The sequence below is a fragment of the Durio zibethinus genome, chromosome 26 (assembly GCF_047325235.1).
Source record: "Durio zibethinus cultivar Kanyao isolate XHJ-2024 chromosome 26, ASM4732523v1, whole genome shotgun sequence".
NCBI classification, from domain to species: domain Eukaryota; kingdom Viridiplantae; phylum Streptophyta; class Magnoliopsida; order Malvales; family Malvaceae; genus Durio; species Durio zibethinus.
Genome location: NC_143187.1, coordinates 2406569 through 2424250, shown reverse-complemented (window position 1 = coordinate 2424250; position 17682 = coordinate 2406569). Strand labels below are relative to the sequence as shown.

The following is a 17682-nucleotide window of genomic DNA, read 5'->3' as shown; positions in this document are numbered from 1 at the left end:
AAAAATATCATAAAATAAACTAAAAAATTATAAATACTAAAATTTAAATTTTAAATTTATTGAACATCATTTTTTTTTAAAATAACTATATAAATCAATTGAATTATATTTGAAATTTGAAATTTTACTTTATGATATGTTTATTTTTAAATATAATAATTCATATATTTGTTTCATATAAAATATTGATAATTCATATATCAGTATTATATTTTATACAAAAATTACGTATTATAATTTATATCGACATTAAAATATAAAATATGTTTTTTTTATTTACTTAAGATATTTATAATTTTTATTAAAATTTTAAATTATATTATTTTTATATAATTTATTCGTATTAATTTTATATCATATCACCTTGTGAATTCTTGCTTATTTTCTCTCATCTAATTAACTAATCTACCCATTTTTTTTTCTTTTGTAGTCACATATTTAATACAACTTTCTATTAAGTGACAAACGACAAACGATGGTTGGACTTGTAGTTGCACCCTTGCACGTGGACTTTCCAACTCCAACAGCATGGCACAGAATAAAATCTTCCAAGGCAAAAGTCCAACGTTAATTACCAAAACAATCATCAAGGTTTTCTCAAAAATATGGAAAGATCCCTCCCTATCCCTAGTCCCTACAATTTTGGCCATTTCTATTGGCTTTGCTTTCTATTCTCAGTCAAACATTAAAAAAAAGTTTTGAGGACTCTCTCTCTCTAACATTACCGGTAGAAGGGTCCAGTCCAGCAGCGGTACTGGCGGGTCTTTTTAAAGACGTGTTGGGACTCTTGTTGTTGCTTGCCTAGTTTTCTTCTTTTGCCTCTCTTCATTTTCCAGCCGCCAACTAAGAGGAGAAAATTACTCTTACGACACATCATCAACACTGACTTCGTCACTCGTTTTTCTGCTGTTTTTTTCCTATAAAAATCCCAGGAGAGAAAAAATCTCTGTGTCAAACTCTCTCCCAACCATTGTTGAATCTGTAAACCAATGTTCACGTTTTATTTATTTATTTGTATGTGCATGCAAAGTATATGTGTTTATATATGTTAATGTACTTTAGTTTTGTTAGCACCTGCATCGGTGCATGCTGAAATTCATTTCAGAAAGTTTGGAGATTGTTGGGGTTTTTATGTGAAAGCCAAACCAAACACGTTAGGAAAGAAATATTTTGTTTGGTTAGTGGAAAAATGATGAAAAAATGAAATGAAATTTGGATAGTGAGTTGGTATATAATATAACAATATAGTTGTTGTTTGGAAGAGAAGAAAGTAAAGAGAGTAATACAAAATATCTGGGAATTTATTCATTAATGTGTTTGTGACTAAAGAATTTCTTGATTTTTATTATGAAACTATTTAGATTACTTTCTGAGTTTTTGATAGTATCATTCTCTCGCAAAAAGATTTTATTGAAAAAAAAAAGAACAGAACCATTTGATGATAGTTCCTTTTTGTTATGTTAAATTTCTTGAAATTGCTTTAGTTCCAGGCTAGTAGTCGAGTTCTTTGATGAAAATATTGAAACTCTTCCAAATTCTCTTTAGTCCTTCTCTCTTTGACATCCTTTGTATACAGGTTTATAACAGAGCTGCTCTGCTTTTTTATTCAATTCTCTATCTCTTTCTTTCTATGAAGAGATGATTTGCATCTTATCTGCTGTCTATTTGTTTAACTTAATTAGATTGCACTAAATTCTGATTCTTGAATTTGAGAAAAGAACATCAACCTGCTTCACATTCTGTTTTAGTTTCCAAACTTATCTTGGTTATTAGTGTTGCATGTTTCTTGCACCAGAAATGGAAAACTTCAAAGCCCCTTTGAAGGGTATTGCAAATGATGTGCAAGGAAGAGCAGCTTGCTACAAACAAGATTGGATTTGTGTTCTTCGTTCGGGACTGGGGTACCTTTTGATTTTGATTAATTGTTGGATACATTAGATAGAATCAAAACTGAAGCAAATCATGATATACTTATGTTTTGTTGTTTTGGTTCAATATTTACTCTCTTATTACAGTATATTGGCCCCAACTACCTACATCTTCTTTGCTTCTGCTCTACCTGTTATCGCCTTCGGCGAGCAACTGAGTAGAGATACAGGTTTGTCACTGTTACATTAAGCAGTTTGCAGCTAGTATTTCTTTTTCTATTACTTACAGTTTTAAAGCATCCAATGACGAAGTTGAAACTAATGTTTAACATATTTTTGGATGTAGATGGGAGTCTAAGCATGGTAGAAACTTTGGCATCTACTGCCCTTTGCGGCATTATACACTCATTATTTGGTGGTCAACCTCTTTTGGTTCTGGGAGTTGCCGAGCCAACAGTTATAATGTACACATATTTGTACAACTTTGCCAAGGGAAGAAAAGACTTGGGGAAGGAACTTTACTTGGCTTGGGCTGGATGGTAAGAGCATTTTCCATTGTTATGGTTTCAAGTGAAAATTTTGCAGAAGTTTGGGAATTTATTGATCTTTTTAATTTTTAATTTTTACAGGGTTTGTGTTTGGACTGCTCTCTTCTTGTTTCTCCTTGCAATGTTCAATGCTTGCACAATAATTAATAGGTTCACAAGGATAGCGGGCGAACTTTTTGGCATGTTGATTACTGTTCTGTTTATTCAAGAGGCCATCAAGGTAAAGTATGATCAAGAAAATAAATCAACTGCTAGTTTATGGCACAGCAATTTCTACTCTACAATGTTTAACACCTCGCTGATACAATTGCAGGGAGTTGTGAGTGAGTTTGAAATTCCCAAAGCTCAAGATCCAACGTTAGAAAAGTATCAATTTCAATGGCTTTACACAAATGGATTACTAGGAATCATATTCACATTTGGCCTTCTCTATACTGCCTTGAAAAGCAGAAGGGCCAGGTCATGGCGGTATGGCACAGGTTTGTCAAGCAAATTTATGGTATTTGACTATTGGCAATTAGTATAAGAAAGAAGCTGATATATGGGTTTTGAAAGATGTTACTAATGGTCTACAGGATGGTTGAGAAGTTTCATTGCCGATTATGGTGTTCCTTTAATGGTTGTTGTGTGGACAGCGCTGTCTTTCAGTGTACCAAGCAAAGTTCCATCTGGAGTTCCCAGAAGGCTCTTTAGTCCTCTTCCTTGGGAATCTGCATCATTAAAACATTGGACTGTAATCAAGGTAACCATATTCTGTAATTGTATATGTTGTCTTAGATTTCCATTAAAAAAATCAAGTCTTACACAAAAGTCATTATTGCTTCCGTATTTCATTTTGTCTCTTGAATTATGACATAGTTGTCTGCCTTTGTATCTGTCCTTCAAAAACAAACAAATAAACAGGGTAACATTCATCAAAAAATGTGGTGGCTAAGAAATAAGTTTTAGATATTGACTCTGCAAAAGAAGTGTTTGTAAGGCACATTTTTGGCCGGAGCTAATAATCGATCTTTGAACAAATTGAGTTAGTAATTTATATTTTAGAGAAAATGATAATAAGATATGTCAATTGATCTCATCAGTTCAAGGCTATTTGAGATTAATTACTGTTGTGCAAAAATGGCTTCAAAGTTGACAGTGTTTTAAATAATCAAAATGCAGGATATGGGAAAGATCCCTCCATTTTACATCTTTGCTGCCTTTATTCCAGCTGTGATGGTTGCAGGACTTTACTTTTTCGACCACAGTGTTGCTTCACAGATGGCACAACAAAAGGAGTTCAATCTTAAGAATCCTTCTGCATATCATTACGACATCTTGCTGCTGGGATTCATGGTAAAGCCCATGGTCAGACAATACTGCCACCCAAATTATGCACTATCTTATCATAGACTTATGGTGTACCATCAAAACATGCTTGCAGACTTTGCTTTGTGGATTAATTGGCCTTCCCCCTTCAAATGGAGTCCTACCACAGTCTCCTATGCACACCAAGAGCCTTGCAGTTCTCAAAGGGGAGGTGGGTAAATATATTCTAAAAAGAAGTATTCAATTAGATATCATTTACCTGATTACATGCTTAACTTCAACTGATGTATGATATGCAGCTAATCAGACGTAAGATGGTGAAGAGTGCAAAAGAAAGCATAAAGCGGAAAGCTAGCAACTCTGAAATATATGGCAAGATGCAAGCAGTCTTCATAGAAATGGACAGCAGTTCAGAAGTAAGTTATCTGATCACTAACTAATTCTCCCAAAAGGTGATGCTTTGGCCTGAAACCACTGCTAATGAGTCCACAATTGATTTCAAAATATGGAAGTTTTGCTTCAACCCCGTACAGCAGGTCCATATTCCCTGAATAATTTCTTTTGAATTTACAAGATACTGACTTGATATTCAGAAAAAATGATTTGCAATCCCTAAATTATTTCTAAGTCCATTTTCTTGTTCTTTGTTATTCCATGTCAAAGCACAAAGAAGAGATTAAATAAACCACAAGTTTTAAGTACATTGCTATGATTTTGGAGATACATTACATAGATTTGCAGAATATATACTGATAAATCTGATATAATGCCGACATATTCTCTATTCCTTAAGGCCTTAACTGTTCCTGTTACAGACTACAGTAGTTAAAGAGCTGGAAGACTTGAAGAAGGTTGTTATGAAAGGTGAAAACAAAGGAGAAAATAAGAAGGAAACATTTGATCCTGAAAAGCATATTGATGCCTACTTGCCTGTCCGAGTCAATGAGCAGAGAGTGAGTAATCTTTTGCAGTCACTCCTAGTTGCTATATCAATATGCGCTATGCCTGCAATCAAGTTGATACCTACATCAGTTCTTTGGGGATATTTTGCTTACATGGCCATTGATAGTCTACCTGGAAACCAGTTCTGGGAAAGGATGCTACTTCTCTTCGTTACACCTGGCAGGCGATACAAGTTTGTGACTTATCTCTTTTTGGTAACTGTGCACATTAAAAATTTTTGAAAACAAGATAGTTTGATTCTCTAATTTTCAGCATTTTAAATTCTCAAGAAAAACAGAAACTGCCAAGTTGTAAGCAGAATGGATTCATTTGGTGGTTATGTTCTTGCTTCAAGTACCTTGATTGTTCAAAATAAACACATTACTAGGCCATTTAACATAGTAATAGACGCGGTAGTGCTAATTCGCTATGACAATATATTTCTATTTTATTTTACAATTATTTTTGCTAATTCCTGCGGTGCTTTATAATCACAATTGGCAGGGTCTTGGAAGGAGTTCATGCTTCTTTTGTGGAATCAGTACCATACAGATATATTTTGATGTTTACACTCTTCCAATTCATATATCTCCTGCTGTGCTTTGGAGTGACTTGGATTCCTATTGCTGGAATCTTGTTCCCTTTGCCCTTCTTCCTTCTCATCAGCATAAGACAGTACATTCTCCCGAAGCTCATTCAACCAAATTATCTGCAGGAACTTGATGCAGCTGAATATGAGGAAATTACTGGTGCCCTCCCAAGATTATCCCTCAGCCACTCTTTCAGGGTATTCCTATTTGGCATTCTGTTACTATACTAATAGAAATGTTTGTGCTAAGCAACTAAAATATATTTTTTCTTCAGGAAAATGAGACACCTTGTCCTGGGAACGAGGAGGATGGAGTTGAAATGTTTGATGCTGAGTTATTAGATGAGTTGACAACCAGTAGAGGGGAGTTGAAGGTCAGAACTGTTAGCTTCAGTGAGGACAGGAAGGGTCAGTTAAGATGTTAATTGGTTCTCTTTAATGAATTCTTATCATGCATGATCTTTCTGTGAATTTATATAATATGGTTGATAATCATCTTTCTAATATTTGTGACAGGAATTTAAATAACGGTCGTGGTTACATTTTCGATCGTGTCGCGTTAATTACGTTTTTGAATATAAAGGAAATCATTGCAGTTACTGCAGTCATCGCGGTCATGAATTTTTTTTGGCATAATTTATTATAAAATGTAATAATTATAATTATAAAAACTCTTATTCAATGATTTTAAAAATAGTTTATGACACTATATTTTTTATTTTTTAAAAAAATTATTCACAATTTTATTTAGATTAAATAAAGCATTCATATTTGGTTTATCCACAAAATTTTTCTTGACCAAGTTCATATTCAATATTAATTCTAAACAAATCAAATATTAACAAAACATAATATGTTAAATACCAAGCATCTATATTTAATAAAATTACAAACTTAAAAATATAATAATTTCAAATTCTATCAACTACGATTATTGATATATATTTCAAATTTTATCACATGGTAGAATGACAAGGAGGATCAAATTCTCTATTTTCACTTTGAGAGCCAAGTTGACTCCATCTCTATCTCTGTAGCTTTTGTTCTTGATACATTTGAAGTGCTTCATCTCTATCTCTATAGCCTTTGTTCTTGATACATTTGAGGTGGATGATATATTTGATGATGATACATTTATGGTGGCGAATACATTTGTGGTAAATGATACATTTGAGATGGAAGATACATTTGAGGTGAATAATAATCATATGGATGTGGATAACCATAAGGAGGTCAAAAATTAAGTTGTTTCGGTGGATAGTAACGTCCTTAAGTACTAGCAAATAATTCACTATACTTAAAATTACTAGAATTTGATCTCCCACCTGAAGATGAAGAACTTCTAAAAATATCATAGTGGTGCTTCTTGGCTTTTCCTTTTGATCGAGCTGTACATACACTTTGACCCTCACTAGATTTAGCAAATGGACTTACTCTTTATTCTGTTGGAAATAATGACTCAAATCTCATAAGAGATTTGTTTGGGATTTGTTAGAGATTTGTTTGGGATTTGTCAGATATTGCTTGATGGACAAGAAGAATTCCAAAAGAAGAATTCCAAGAGAAAGAGGATTCTTAATAGGTAAGTTTGACTTGCAAGAGAAGAATTCTAAAAGGAAAGAGATTCTTAATAGGCAAGTTTGACTTACAGGAGAAGAATTCTAAGAGGAGAGGGATTCTTAATGGGCAAGTTTGTATGGTTATAAATAGGTGAAGTCTCTACAGGGTTAGGTATGAGAAAAAGATGTAAGAGAGTTGTAGGGTTTTGTGGGATAGATACCCCATAGGAGTATTGGGGCTCTACGTCTTATGGGTGTGTATGTTTGTTTGTGAGCGGACTAGAGGAGATTGAGAGGGTCCACATAGGTATGGTGTATGGGAGCATATGGGTATGTGTTTGGTTATGTTGAAAGGGTGCACAAGGGTTTGGGTTTGTATTTTTTTGGGTTGAGAATACTCCATAGGACTAGAGGAGATTGAGAGTGTCTTATGAGTATTGATTGTTGAGTGAGGTTGATGATTTGATGTATGTTTGTAATTCTCTACAACTAGTGGATCTTGTTTCTCATCCGTGGATGTAGGTCAGTTGGACCGAACCACGTTAAATTGTTGTCTCTTGTGTGTTTGATTTATTGTTTGATTTCGCTTTCGCTGGTGTGATTGGATTGGAGGCTTTTAGCCCAACAAATGGTATCAGAGCTGTGATGTTCTCCAACAAGTGGTATCAGAGCTGTGGTGTTCTCCAACAAATGATATCAGAGCTGTGGTGTTTCCCAACAAGTGGTATCAGAGCTGAAGGTTCGAAACATGAGAAGAGTTGAAGATTCAAGATGTGGAAAGAGCCGATAGTTCGAGACATGAGAATAGTTGATAGTTTGAGATATGGGAAAAGCTTGGTTTAAGACATGAAAGGAAATAAATTTAGAGGAGCTCAATTCAAGAGAAGAGTTTGAGTTCGAGTTTTGAAGATTGAAGATTGGTTTGTATGAAGCGTGAAGACACAAGAGAAGAGAAGATGATTGTAAAACTTACATTGTAGGTGGAGCCAAGCATATCTAACATGAAGACAGATGATTGATGGAATTTGAGTCAAAGTGGAGATTGTTGGGAATAATGACTCAAATCTCATAAGAGATTTGTTTGGGATTTGTTAGAGATTTGTTTGGGATTTGTCAGATATTGCTTGATGGACAAAAAGACTTGCAAAAGAAGAATTTTAAGAGAAAGAGGATTCTTAATAGGTAAGTTTGACTTGCAAGAGAAGAATTCTAAAAGGAAAGAGATTCTTAATAGGCAAGTTTGACTTATAGGAAAAGAATTCTAAGAGGAGAGGGATTCTTAATGGGCAAGTTTGTATGGTTATAAATAGGTGAAGTCTCTACAGGGTTAGGTATGAGAAAAAGATGTAAGAGAGTTGTAGGGTTTTGTGGGATAGACACCCCATAGGAGTATTAGGGCTCTACGTCTTATGGGTGTGTATGTTTGTTTGTGAACGGACTAGAGGAGATTGAGAGGGTCCACATAGGTATGGTGTATGGGAGCATATGGGTATGTGTTTGGTTATGTTGAAAGGGTGCACAAGGGTTTGGGTTTATGTTTGTTTGAATTGAGAATACTCCATAGGACTAGAGGAGATTGAGAGTGTCTTATGAGTATTGATTGTTGAGTGAGGTTGATGATTTGATGTATGTTTGTAATTCTCTACAACTAGTGGATCTTGTTTCTCATCCGTGGATGTAGGTCAGTTGGACCGAATCACGTTAAATTGTTGTCTCTTGTGTGTTTGATTTATTGTTTGATTTCGCTTCCGCTGGTGTAATTGGATTGGAGGCTTTTAGCCCAACATATTCTATCATGTTAATGAAAAGTTCACCAGTAGCAGCAAGCCCAAATTCTCCTTCAAGTGAGTTGTAAGGTCTATTTGCATCCATATTATCACCAAAATTCACACCATCACCATCATCATCATTATCATCTGGACTTAAAACACCCACCATCATCACTCTGACTTGATGTTGGACTTGAACTTGAATGAGTCACATTCCTTTGTTGAGATTGGCATGATTGTTCAACATTCATTTCATTATCAAAATTATCTGTGGGCAACCAATCAAAGTTTTGACCATCTAACAAAAGATTTTCTTTCTCTTGCAGTCATTCTGTTAGTGAATCATCATCTTAAAAAATATGGTCAAGGCTAATAGGATTAAAACTATTATTTATCTCATTAATGCTCATTCTTTTCTGATGTCTCATTCTCAGCCTTATGTTGTAATAGGTATATACATTTCTTAAGTCTTTCAAACTTCAATTTGTTTCTTGCTTTGGTGTAAATATAGCTAAATGTGCTCCAATTACGTTCATAATTTGATGCAGATGTTGTTTGACTAAGCACTTTGATTGTTAGTTTTTGTAATTCAAGAATACAAGTACCATATATCATCCACCACTCAACTGTGTAAAATTATTTAAATTAAATTTGAATGTGTTATACAATTAAATAATATAAATAAATTATAATTATTTAATTTACTATTTACCTGGATTCATTTGCTTCCAAGCTCTTTGTGCCTATGGAGAAACAAATGTTTCATATTTGTCTCGAAATAAAAACAACTACATCGATTGAAAATACAATAATAAATGAATAAATAAAAAATAATTCAATTTTTAATACATAAAATAAATGATAAAGTTATAAAATAGTATTAAATACTAACCTAATTAATCATTTTTATTTAAGTATCTATCAAAGGTTTTAATATTTCAATAACTGTTTTTATGCCTTCTAATATTTCTTTAAATACATTTGCAGAATGTTTCACTCCAAATTAAAATTGTGGATTTAGATAGTAACCTAAACATAATTCATAACAATATTATATTAAAGTAATAAAAAATAAATATATAAGTAATTTAAGTATAAAAAATAAATATTTTTTAAATACAATCTATATTCTTGATTTATTTACCAGCTGAATGCAAGTCAGAGTACATAAAACTTCATCTATTGTCAATAATCTTTTTATATTCAGCAAAATAATAATAATTTTGTTGAATTACTTATTCAGCTATATCCACAGTCTCGTAAATAAAACCCTTTGTTGGTTTTTCGTCATCATCCACAAGGCGCAACACTTTTACCAAAAGCTCATAAACTTTTATTATATCGTTTGTTTTTTTTCAAAAATTTTTTTCCAAAATGATTTTTTTGACTTCATAAGCAAGTCTTGATTTTTATTGTCCCCATTTTGATTCTTTAAATTTGTATATATTCATCAATAAATTTTTAGAGTAATATATTTTAAATTAATATTTTAAACAATGATATCATAAAAATATGCTAAATTTAAATAGTTATACTAATTATTAAGTACTAACATTTGAATTAAGCATCTCTCTCAAACCTTACTTTTGCCTCGTTATTTCTTTTAATTGTATGAAATAAGTGGCAAATCAGGTAAGAGCATGATGAAGTATTTGCTTACCTTGTGTATATTTCTTCATCAAATTAACAGTTCAAATGTGATTGTATATAAAACAAGTCACTTTCTTTACATCATCCCAAACTTTTGCTATTTTTTTTTTGCCAATATCTTTGAGGCACAAGTCCAAACAATAAGCTGAATATGCTGTCCAATACAAATGTTTTCTCTTCTCCATCAATCTTTTTCCTACAGCTTTAAGTGCTGCCTCATTATCAGTGACTATTTAAATAATGTATTTTTTCTCAATTTTTTCCACAACTTCATCTAATAATCTGTAATAAAAGTTTACATCTCTACTACGAACACTTGAAACATCTACAGATTTTTAAAAAATAGTCCATTTACTATAGTAAGCAAGAAAATTAATGATATTCATTTGATTCAAACTATTGGTCCAACTATCACACATCAAAGTGATGCCCAATTCATTTGAATGAGCTTTTAATCCATTAACACATTTATGAACTTATTGATACTCAGACTCTAAATACACATTTAAGATCTCATAAGGTATTGAAAGTTTTACATGTTGGTTAATTTCTACTGTCACAAAAATCAAATTATACTAGCATAGAGAATTTGCTAACTGAAAATGAAGTCAATCATATATCAAAAATTTTGATACTAATTCACCCATATTTTTTTTAATGTCTTTAAAAATGAATCACTTACTTTTGGTTGCCTTGAACTCTTACTTCTAACCAATTTAGGTATAGCTCCCTTTAATGAAAATTCAGACTCATTTGAAATTGATTTCCTTGTTCTTTCTTTAAAATATTTAGCAATTGAGCCATGAGAGTTTCATCCCTCTTCATATATGTTACTCCAACAGCTAGTTCTTTGTCTGAATTCTTGTCTTCTATGCCACTCATGTTGTGATTAGATATTATCTTACACGGCTTGTCTAGTAGCAATGTCTTTATCAATAAATCTTTCATAATCATATTTCCTTCTTAACTGTGATAAAAATTCATTTTTTTCCTTTTTTATTTTTTTTTATTTGCTTTCTTGAATGAGTTTCATCATACTTTCTTTTACTATACCTATTAATATTATAGTTAAAAAAAAAAGAAAAAAATTAGTTGCATATGCTTATATAATTTTATAATTTTTATTGAGAAATTAACAATAATATTTTCAAAGAAATTATAAAAACATAACATACCAATAACGTTGGGACATGATGCAACATTATCGATTTTATGAGCAATGTGTTCATTGAAACATGTTATTCATCTTTTTATAACTTTACCACAAAGTTTGCATGAAACATTTTCTCTTATATTTGACACAGGTGTTCCAAAATATTAACCTATATCATCAATTAGCGCACTCTCTACTCTTTTACTCGAGAATTCTTCACGTAGTGGCATATTTGTTATTTTGTATAAAAATAAAATAAACTTATATTTAGAAATATTAATATTACTTATTACATCATTAAAAATTGAATTTATGCTAAATTTTTTAATTTTTAGTTTTTAATCTTAATAATATTATTAAATAACTTAATCTTTTTGATACATTAATTTATATAAATTTTTTTATCACAAATAACTTTCAATAATTATATAATAAATACAATCTTCAATAATTATACAAAAATAACCATAATTAATATAATATCAAAAGAATTGACAATAATATAAATATCAAAACAACCAAAAAATTGTTAAATTTCAGATACAAAATTATAAATTAATATATAACACAATCAAAATATAATATTTAATTTTAATTAATTTTCATCTAACTTATAAAAAATATATATCAAAATTTTTCATCCTAAATCTCTATATATATCATATTAAATTATTAATCCTTTAATTTTTTTAATTATAAATCTTCAATCCCTCTAATTAGATTTTATCTAAAAAATTTTCAAAAATTAAAAAATTTTCAAACTTATATTTTAATAAAATTTTCAAACTTATATATATATATATTTTAGTTTTTAATCTTAATAAGAGTAATAGATTATAAAACGTTAAATTTATTAAGTAACTTAATCTTTTTTATATACTAATTGATATAAATTTTTTTTATTACAAATTACTTTCAATAATTATATAAAAAATAAAAATCTTCAATAATTACACAAAATAATAAGAATTAATCTAATATCAAAAAAATTGACAACAATATAAATACCAAAACAACAAAAAAAATTATTAAATTTTAAATTCAAAATCATAAATTAATATATAACAAAATTAAAATATAATATTTAATTTTAATTATTTTTCATCTAACTTATACAAAAAAATTTATCAAAATTTTTCATCTAAAATCTCTATATGTATATATTATATTAAATTATTAATCCCTTATTTTTTTAATTATAAATTTTTAAAACTTCTAATAAAATTTTATCTAAAAAAATTTTAAAAATTAATTACAAAATTAAATAAAAAATTCATCCCTCCATCCCCTCAACGGCCCTAACCCCCACTCCATCTCACCCTACCTCACCCAATCCCTCATCCAACCACGTGCCCCAATATCCCCTAATTTTGTCTAATCCCGGCAAACCCAAGCACCTAGCTCGTTCTCTTCTGTTCATCTTCTTCGTGCTTCTGGAGCTTGGCTCTTGAGAATCTTCTTCTAATCTCTCTCTCTCTTTTTTATCTCTCATTTTCTTTCGCATCCTTTCATCACTATCACTTGTCTAGTGCTTACAGAATACATCGTTCGTCTCTCTCAAACTCTCACAAAAATAAACATCATTTTACAAAAATTTTATAAAAAAAAAAGGTAATTTAACTTTTTGTTCTTACTTTCTTCATCTTGAATGTTGATTAAGAACTCAAAATTGATTTGAATTTGGATAATTTACGGATTAAGCTAGGGTTGCTGTTGAAGTGCCGATTGAATGGTTGATAAATAATTTATCTATTTTTTAATTTATTTTTAGATTGATTTTGATACTAAAAACTTGAGATTTTGAGTTTTATTTTTTACTTTTATTTTTATTTTTACTTTTGCAAGCTTATTACTCTATTTTAAGAATGTTGAAATTTTATTTTTTTCTTGAACTGTTGATCTATAAGTAAAAAAACGAGAATAACAATAATAATAATTTGTTACTGTCATTATTTTTCATTACGTTATTATTTTACGATCGTTACATATTATTTTGATTGTAAATAAATTTCTCAATCACATTTTTTTCGATAACAATAATGGATAATAATGTTATCGTAATTTTACGATGATTATTTCGTTATTAAACTACTATTTGAATTTTAGAATTGTGTTTTGTAGGTTTATTCAGACGATGATTAGAAAGAATAAGATGACAGAAGAGTTTAAAACAGTAGATAGGCCTGAAGAAAAATGCCACAATCATTACTGTAAGATGGTTGATGTAGTATTGTGGAGGAGATCATGAAGAAGGATATGACAGCAACTTAATACATGTGCAGGAGTCAATAGGGTTGAGTTGGGGATAGGTTATGCTGGTTTAAAATCACAATTAGAAACATATATTCCCTTCCAAATATATGTAAAATGCAAATTTATTTCCATGAAAACCAGAAAACATAAATGTCATTTCACCCTAAATCAACCAATTTAGTAAATCATTTGAACTAAATTATTATAATTAAAAACTATTAATGGTATTAAAACTATTATAATCAAGGACATGAACTTCTTATATAAAAAATCTTATTATTATATAGAAGGAAAAAATATATCTTTTTCTTTTCTAGAAATCTATGTTTCTATATATGCAAATTAATTGAGTAAAATGAATTTCCAATTAATAGAAAGAAATTTGCAGTTAAATAAACCCCTATTTTTCTAAAAAAAGTATGTTAAATTTGAACTAAATATAGAATTGTGTAAGCAATTGTTTTAACTATAAAAGATTTACCAAAATAAGTACCATTTTCTAAACTTTACCAAATTAAAAATAAATGTTAATTCATAAATGATAGGAAATATTTTTTTAAAATTATAAATTAATAAAAAAATTAGGAGGGCAAAAATATCCCTTCCTTGACGATTCCGTCAAGTCCCCACTTGCACTTTTCTGTGACAACTTGCCTTAAAAAAGTGCACAAATACATCCAAAATTCTCATTATCATTATCCTCAAAACCAAAAAAACACTAAATAAATTAAAAAAAAAAAAAGAAAAAGTACCTCCAGCGCACTCTCGCATGCCCTCCATGTCCTATCTTATCCAGTTCCCTGAACTTTACCAATCTTACATAATCTCCTACATCGGTCCCTATGGTAAAATCTATGTAACCTACCTCGTTAATGGCCTAACATTAAATGATGTCCCCAAAATACCCTCACATTGTAAAATGTCCCAAAGAGCCGAACGTTGTAAACGGTAGAGGATAACTCTCCCTAATCTCCATACCGAAAAACAAATAGTGGAAAAGTTTTTCTGTTCATTTACCAACACTTTCATCTTTGAAAAATTGTCTGTTTTTCATGGCGATGGCTCTCGCATGCTCTCTCTCAACTCCAATCCGTGCCTCGTCCGAATCACTTAAAAAGCCCGACCCAAGTCGTAGAAAACCCGCTTCCTCTTCCTCCTGGTGGACCCCTCTCTTCGGGTGGTCTTCCAACCCCGATTACCTTAACGATGGCAATGTCCGCAACACGTCGGAGAGAAAGACGGGCGTTTCCGATTCAGAGTCAGATCCGGGTCGATCCAGATCCAGATACTCGCTCGGATGCTTCACCGAGGAGAAAGCGAAGCAACTTCGAAGGAAGACGATGGAGAATTCGTCGTTTCACGATATCATGTACCACTCAGCGATCGCCTCTCGTCTGGCGTCCGATATCTCGGTTTGGCCCGAGAAGTGATTGAAGGCTAATAATTATCGGGTAAGGATAAAAATAAATTGTCGAAATGGAAACCTATGTAAAATCCTACGTTGTTTTTTAAGTTCGTCGGAATTCTGGGTAACGTTTGTGTCAGGTTTGAAGACAGACAGTTGATTCTGCTTTGTAATATTGATTTTAGACCGTTGGATCATTAATGATCGGTGTGATGCATTCTCCTTTTTTTTAGCTTTGTTCTTCTGATTTCATGTGTTTGTGAACTTCTTCCATCGTCTATGCTGGGGACCCCCAACCCTCGTCCTCTTTGATACGTGGAGGGCTGGACTTTTTTATGATAATCAGGATCTACTTATATCATTCCACGTCAGCATTGTGATTATATTTATGAGATCATTAGAATTAGAAATAGAATACCAAGTTTTTAGAGTGAACTAAAAAAATTAGATAAATTCTTTTCCCTTTTCCTTTTGTTTAAAGGAATGTTAATAAGCAGTAGTACTTTTTATATAAAAATAAATAATATCTTAAAATGATTAAAATAAAAAAAATTTTAATTGCATGAATAATATGCATGAATTTTCATGTGATATTCAAGACATAGTCAAATTCCTATTATGATATCTAAAATTTAAAAATTAACAATTAGGTATTCAAACTTTATTTTTTGATCTAATTAGGAATTTTTAAATTTTAATATAAATAGTGGGTTATAATTAAAGTACTAAACGTATAATTAAAGTACAAAATTTTAACAATTATACGTGTATTGATGTTTGGTCTTTAATTTTAACACAATTGTATTTAGTTTATCATTTTGTTTTCCTCTAATTCTTAAAAGAGGTTATTACACGTATATCATCCGAATTATAGCAAAATGAACTACTTAAGAATTATGCAATTTGTTTCATGAACATTCACGTCCCCGGCAATTCAAACGGATACCACTTTTTAGGCTAAAATTTAAAATTTTTTAATGAATTATATGTATTAGTGGAAATCATAATAAAGCAATATTTAACAGTATCATCCAATGAATAAATCAAATCCGTATTTAATTAAACGAAATCATATTTATTGGGATTTGAATATGAAATTTCAAGATTTAAAGATTTTTTTCTTGCCATTGAAACAAGATGTCATTGGTTAATTTCTGGATTGTTAACCAGCTTGTTACACTTACATGGCATTAATTAGCCAATATAATTATATCATGTGTAGGCCACGTTTGAAAGATAAAAATTTTGAGTAATTTTTTAAAATCTGCACATAAATATCATGTGCAATCTATGGTTAGTGGATTTGGGGTAAAAAAAAAAAAATTTATTCCTGACTTTTATGGAAAATAATACAGCCCAAAACAGAAAAGCTTGAAATTGAAACCAAAACCGGCCGATTTTGATTTAGAATCAAAATTATTAAAATGAAAAAAAAAACAAGAAATCAAAATATTTTCATCTGTCTGAAAATAATATTATATGAATTTTTTAAAATCCGAAACTTCAAACGTTAATTTTAATGATATGTTAACTAATTTAAAAATTAATCAACATTTGGACTGTGTTAATGGGCAGAACAAGTATATTCTTCTTTCTATTCCTAGCTACCCGCATGAAAAATAGAGCGAGAAATAGCAAAAGAGACGAGCCGTTCAACCTATTTTTAGAGTTGGCCACTTCAATAAACTTGATTTAGTTTGATTCTTATTAATAATAAAAGATTAACTATCCATTAATCATCCAAACAACTGATCAGTTAAAATCACAAGATTGTGCATACTTTCACCGATGATTCCTGTGTATAAGAATCAATTAGCTACATGCCAAAGTTTTTGCCCTTGCTTTTTATATAATTCACAATGTCATATGCTGTATCACCGTTGCTAGGCCACATATATTTTACTTCTGGAAATTTAGTTATTTTCTTCAGATCTAATCCCTGACCCTCGTCAGAGAGGAAAATGCAAACTATATATTCCTGCCGAATTGAGCTGAGCCAAAATTTTGTCAGAGGACCTTTTATCAATCACTTGCGTCAAGCAAACTTGATCAGATTAAAATATTGAACTGCATGAGGATGATCAATCCAGAAAATGTGAATAATATAAGAACATATTTTATGACAAGAAACAAAGCAACTAAGGGATTAGGACCAAGATTATACCCTGCAAAACCCTTTAATTAGCACCAAATATTGATTTCATCAAGCAATAAAAAGGGTTTTTGTCGAAGATGCTTGTTATCATTAAGGTTTTTGTTTTTATCAAGTAATAAAAATGTAACTTATCTCTTAGCCCCATTCCCGCACTCTTCATGCACGTGTCAACAAAAATAAACTGTAGAATTATTGGCGACCAACGGGGAATAGAAGCAAAAGAAAAACTATTAAACTAATCGAATGAAGGCAAACTCAATCAAAATTCTCACTTGCAATTGCACATGGTTTGCTAGGGTTAAGATCTGAATTTTGCCCTTTTTTTTAGCTCACAAATTAATTGGCTCGACAACCAAATTTAAATCAACTCAAGGGCTAACTCTTCCTTCAGTCATGTGCCTTTCTCAAAAGCATTTTTATCATTTTTTTGGCTATATTATATTTGTTCTTTTGTTTTAAAATTATATTAGTTAGCCCTTAACC

At 30.8% G+C, this 17682-nt stretch overlaps 2 protein-coding genes across 8 annotated transcripts; both read left to right on the top strand.

The window, feature by feature from the left end:
* Positions 1-573: 573 nt before the first annotated feature.
* On the top strand, positions 574-5963 carry LOC111274472 (boron transporter 4-like). 7 transcript variants are annotated; one of them, XM_089755247.1, is made up of 14 exons: positions 574-981; positions 1796-1901; positions 2016-2098; positions 2215-2407; positions 2498-2636; positions 2730-2895; positions 2992-3158; positions 3578-3751; positions 3840-3935; positions 4024-4140; positions 4540-4859; positions 5171-5453; positions 5531-5663; positions 5772-5963. In XM_089755247.1, exons 2-14 carry the CDS (start codon positions 1798-1800, stop codon positions 5777-5779), a joined length of 1983 nt encoding a protein of 660 aa, XP_089611373.1. In that variant the 5' UTR covers positions 574-981; positions 1796-1797; the 3' UTR covers positions 5780-5963. The 7 variants fall into 7 exon arrangements, with proteins under 7 accessions (XP_089611373.1, XP_089611369.1, XP_089611372.1 ...); XM_089755243.1 differs by lacking the exon at positions 5772-5963 and having other exon boundaries at positions 5531-5716; XM_089755246.1 differs by lacking the exon at positions 5772-5963 and having other exon boundaries at positions 899-1014; positions 5531-5716.
* An 8620-nt stretch (positions 5964-14583) lies between these two features.
* Positions 14584-15276, top strand: LOC111318546 (plant/protein). Its single transcript, XM_022921406.2, has one exon. The coding sequence runs from the start codon at positions 14692-14694 to the stop codon at positions 15067-15069; it is 378 nt and encodes a 125-aa protein (XP_022777141.2). The 5' UTR covers positions 14584-14691; the 3' UTR covers positions 15070-15276.
* The last annotated feature ends 2406 nt before the right edge of the window (positions 15277-17682 follow it).

Coding starts and splice junctions, on each gene's coding strand:
- LOC111318546 (XM_022921406.2), top strand. CDS start 14,692: ATGGCGATGGCTCTCGCATGCTCTCTCTCAACTCCAATCCGTGCCTCG.
- LOC111274472 (XM_089755244.1), top strand. CDS start 1,780: ATGTTTCTTGCACCAGAAATGGAAAACTTCAAAGCCCCTTTGAAGGGT. Junction 2,099..2,214: donor GCAACTGAGTAGAGATACAG/GTTTGTCACTGT, acceptor TTTTGGATGTAG/ATGGGAGTCTAAGCATGGTA. Junction 4,860..5,170: donor ACACCTGGCAGGCGATACAA/GTTTGTGACTTA, acceptor CACAATTGGCAG/GGTCTTGGAAGGAGTTCATG.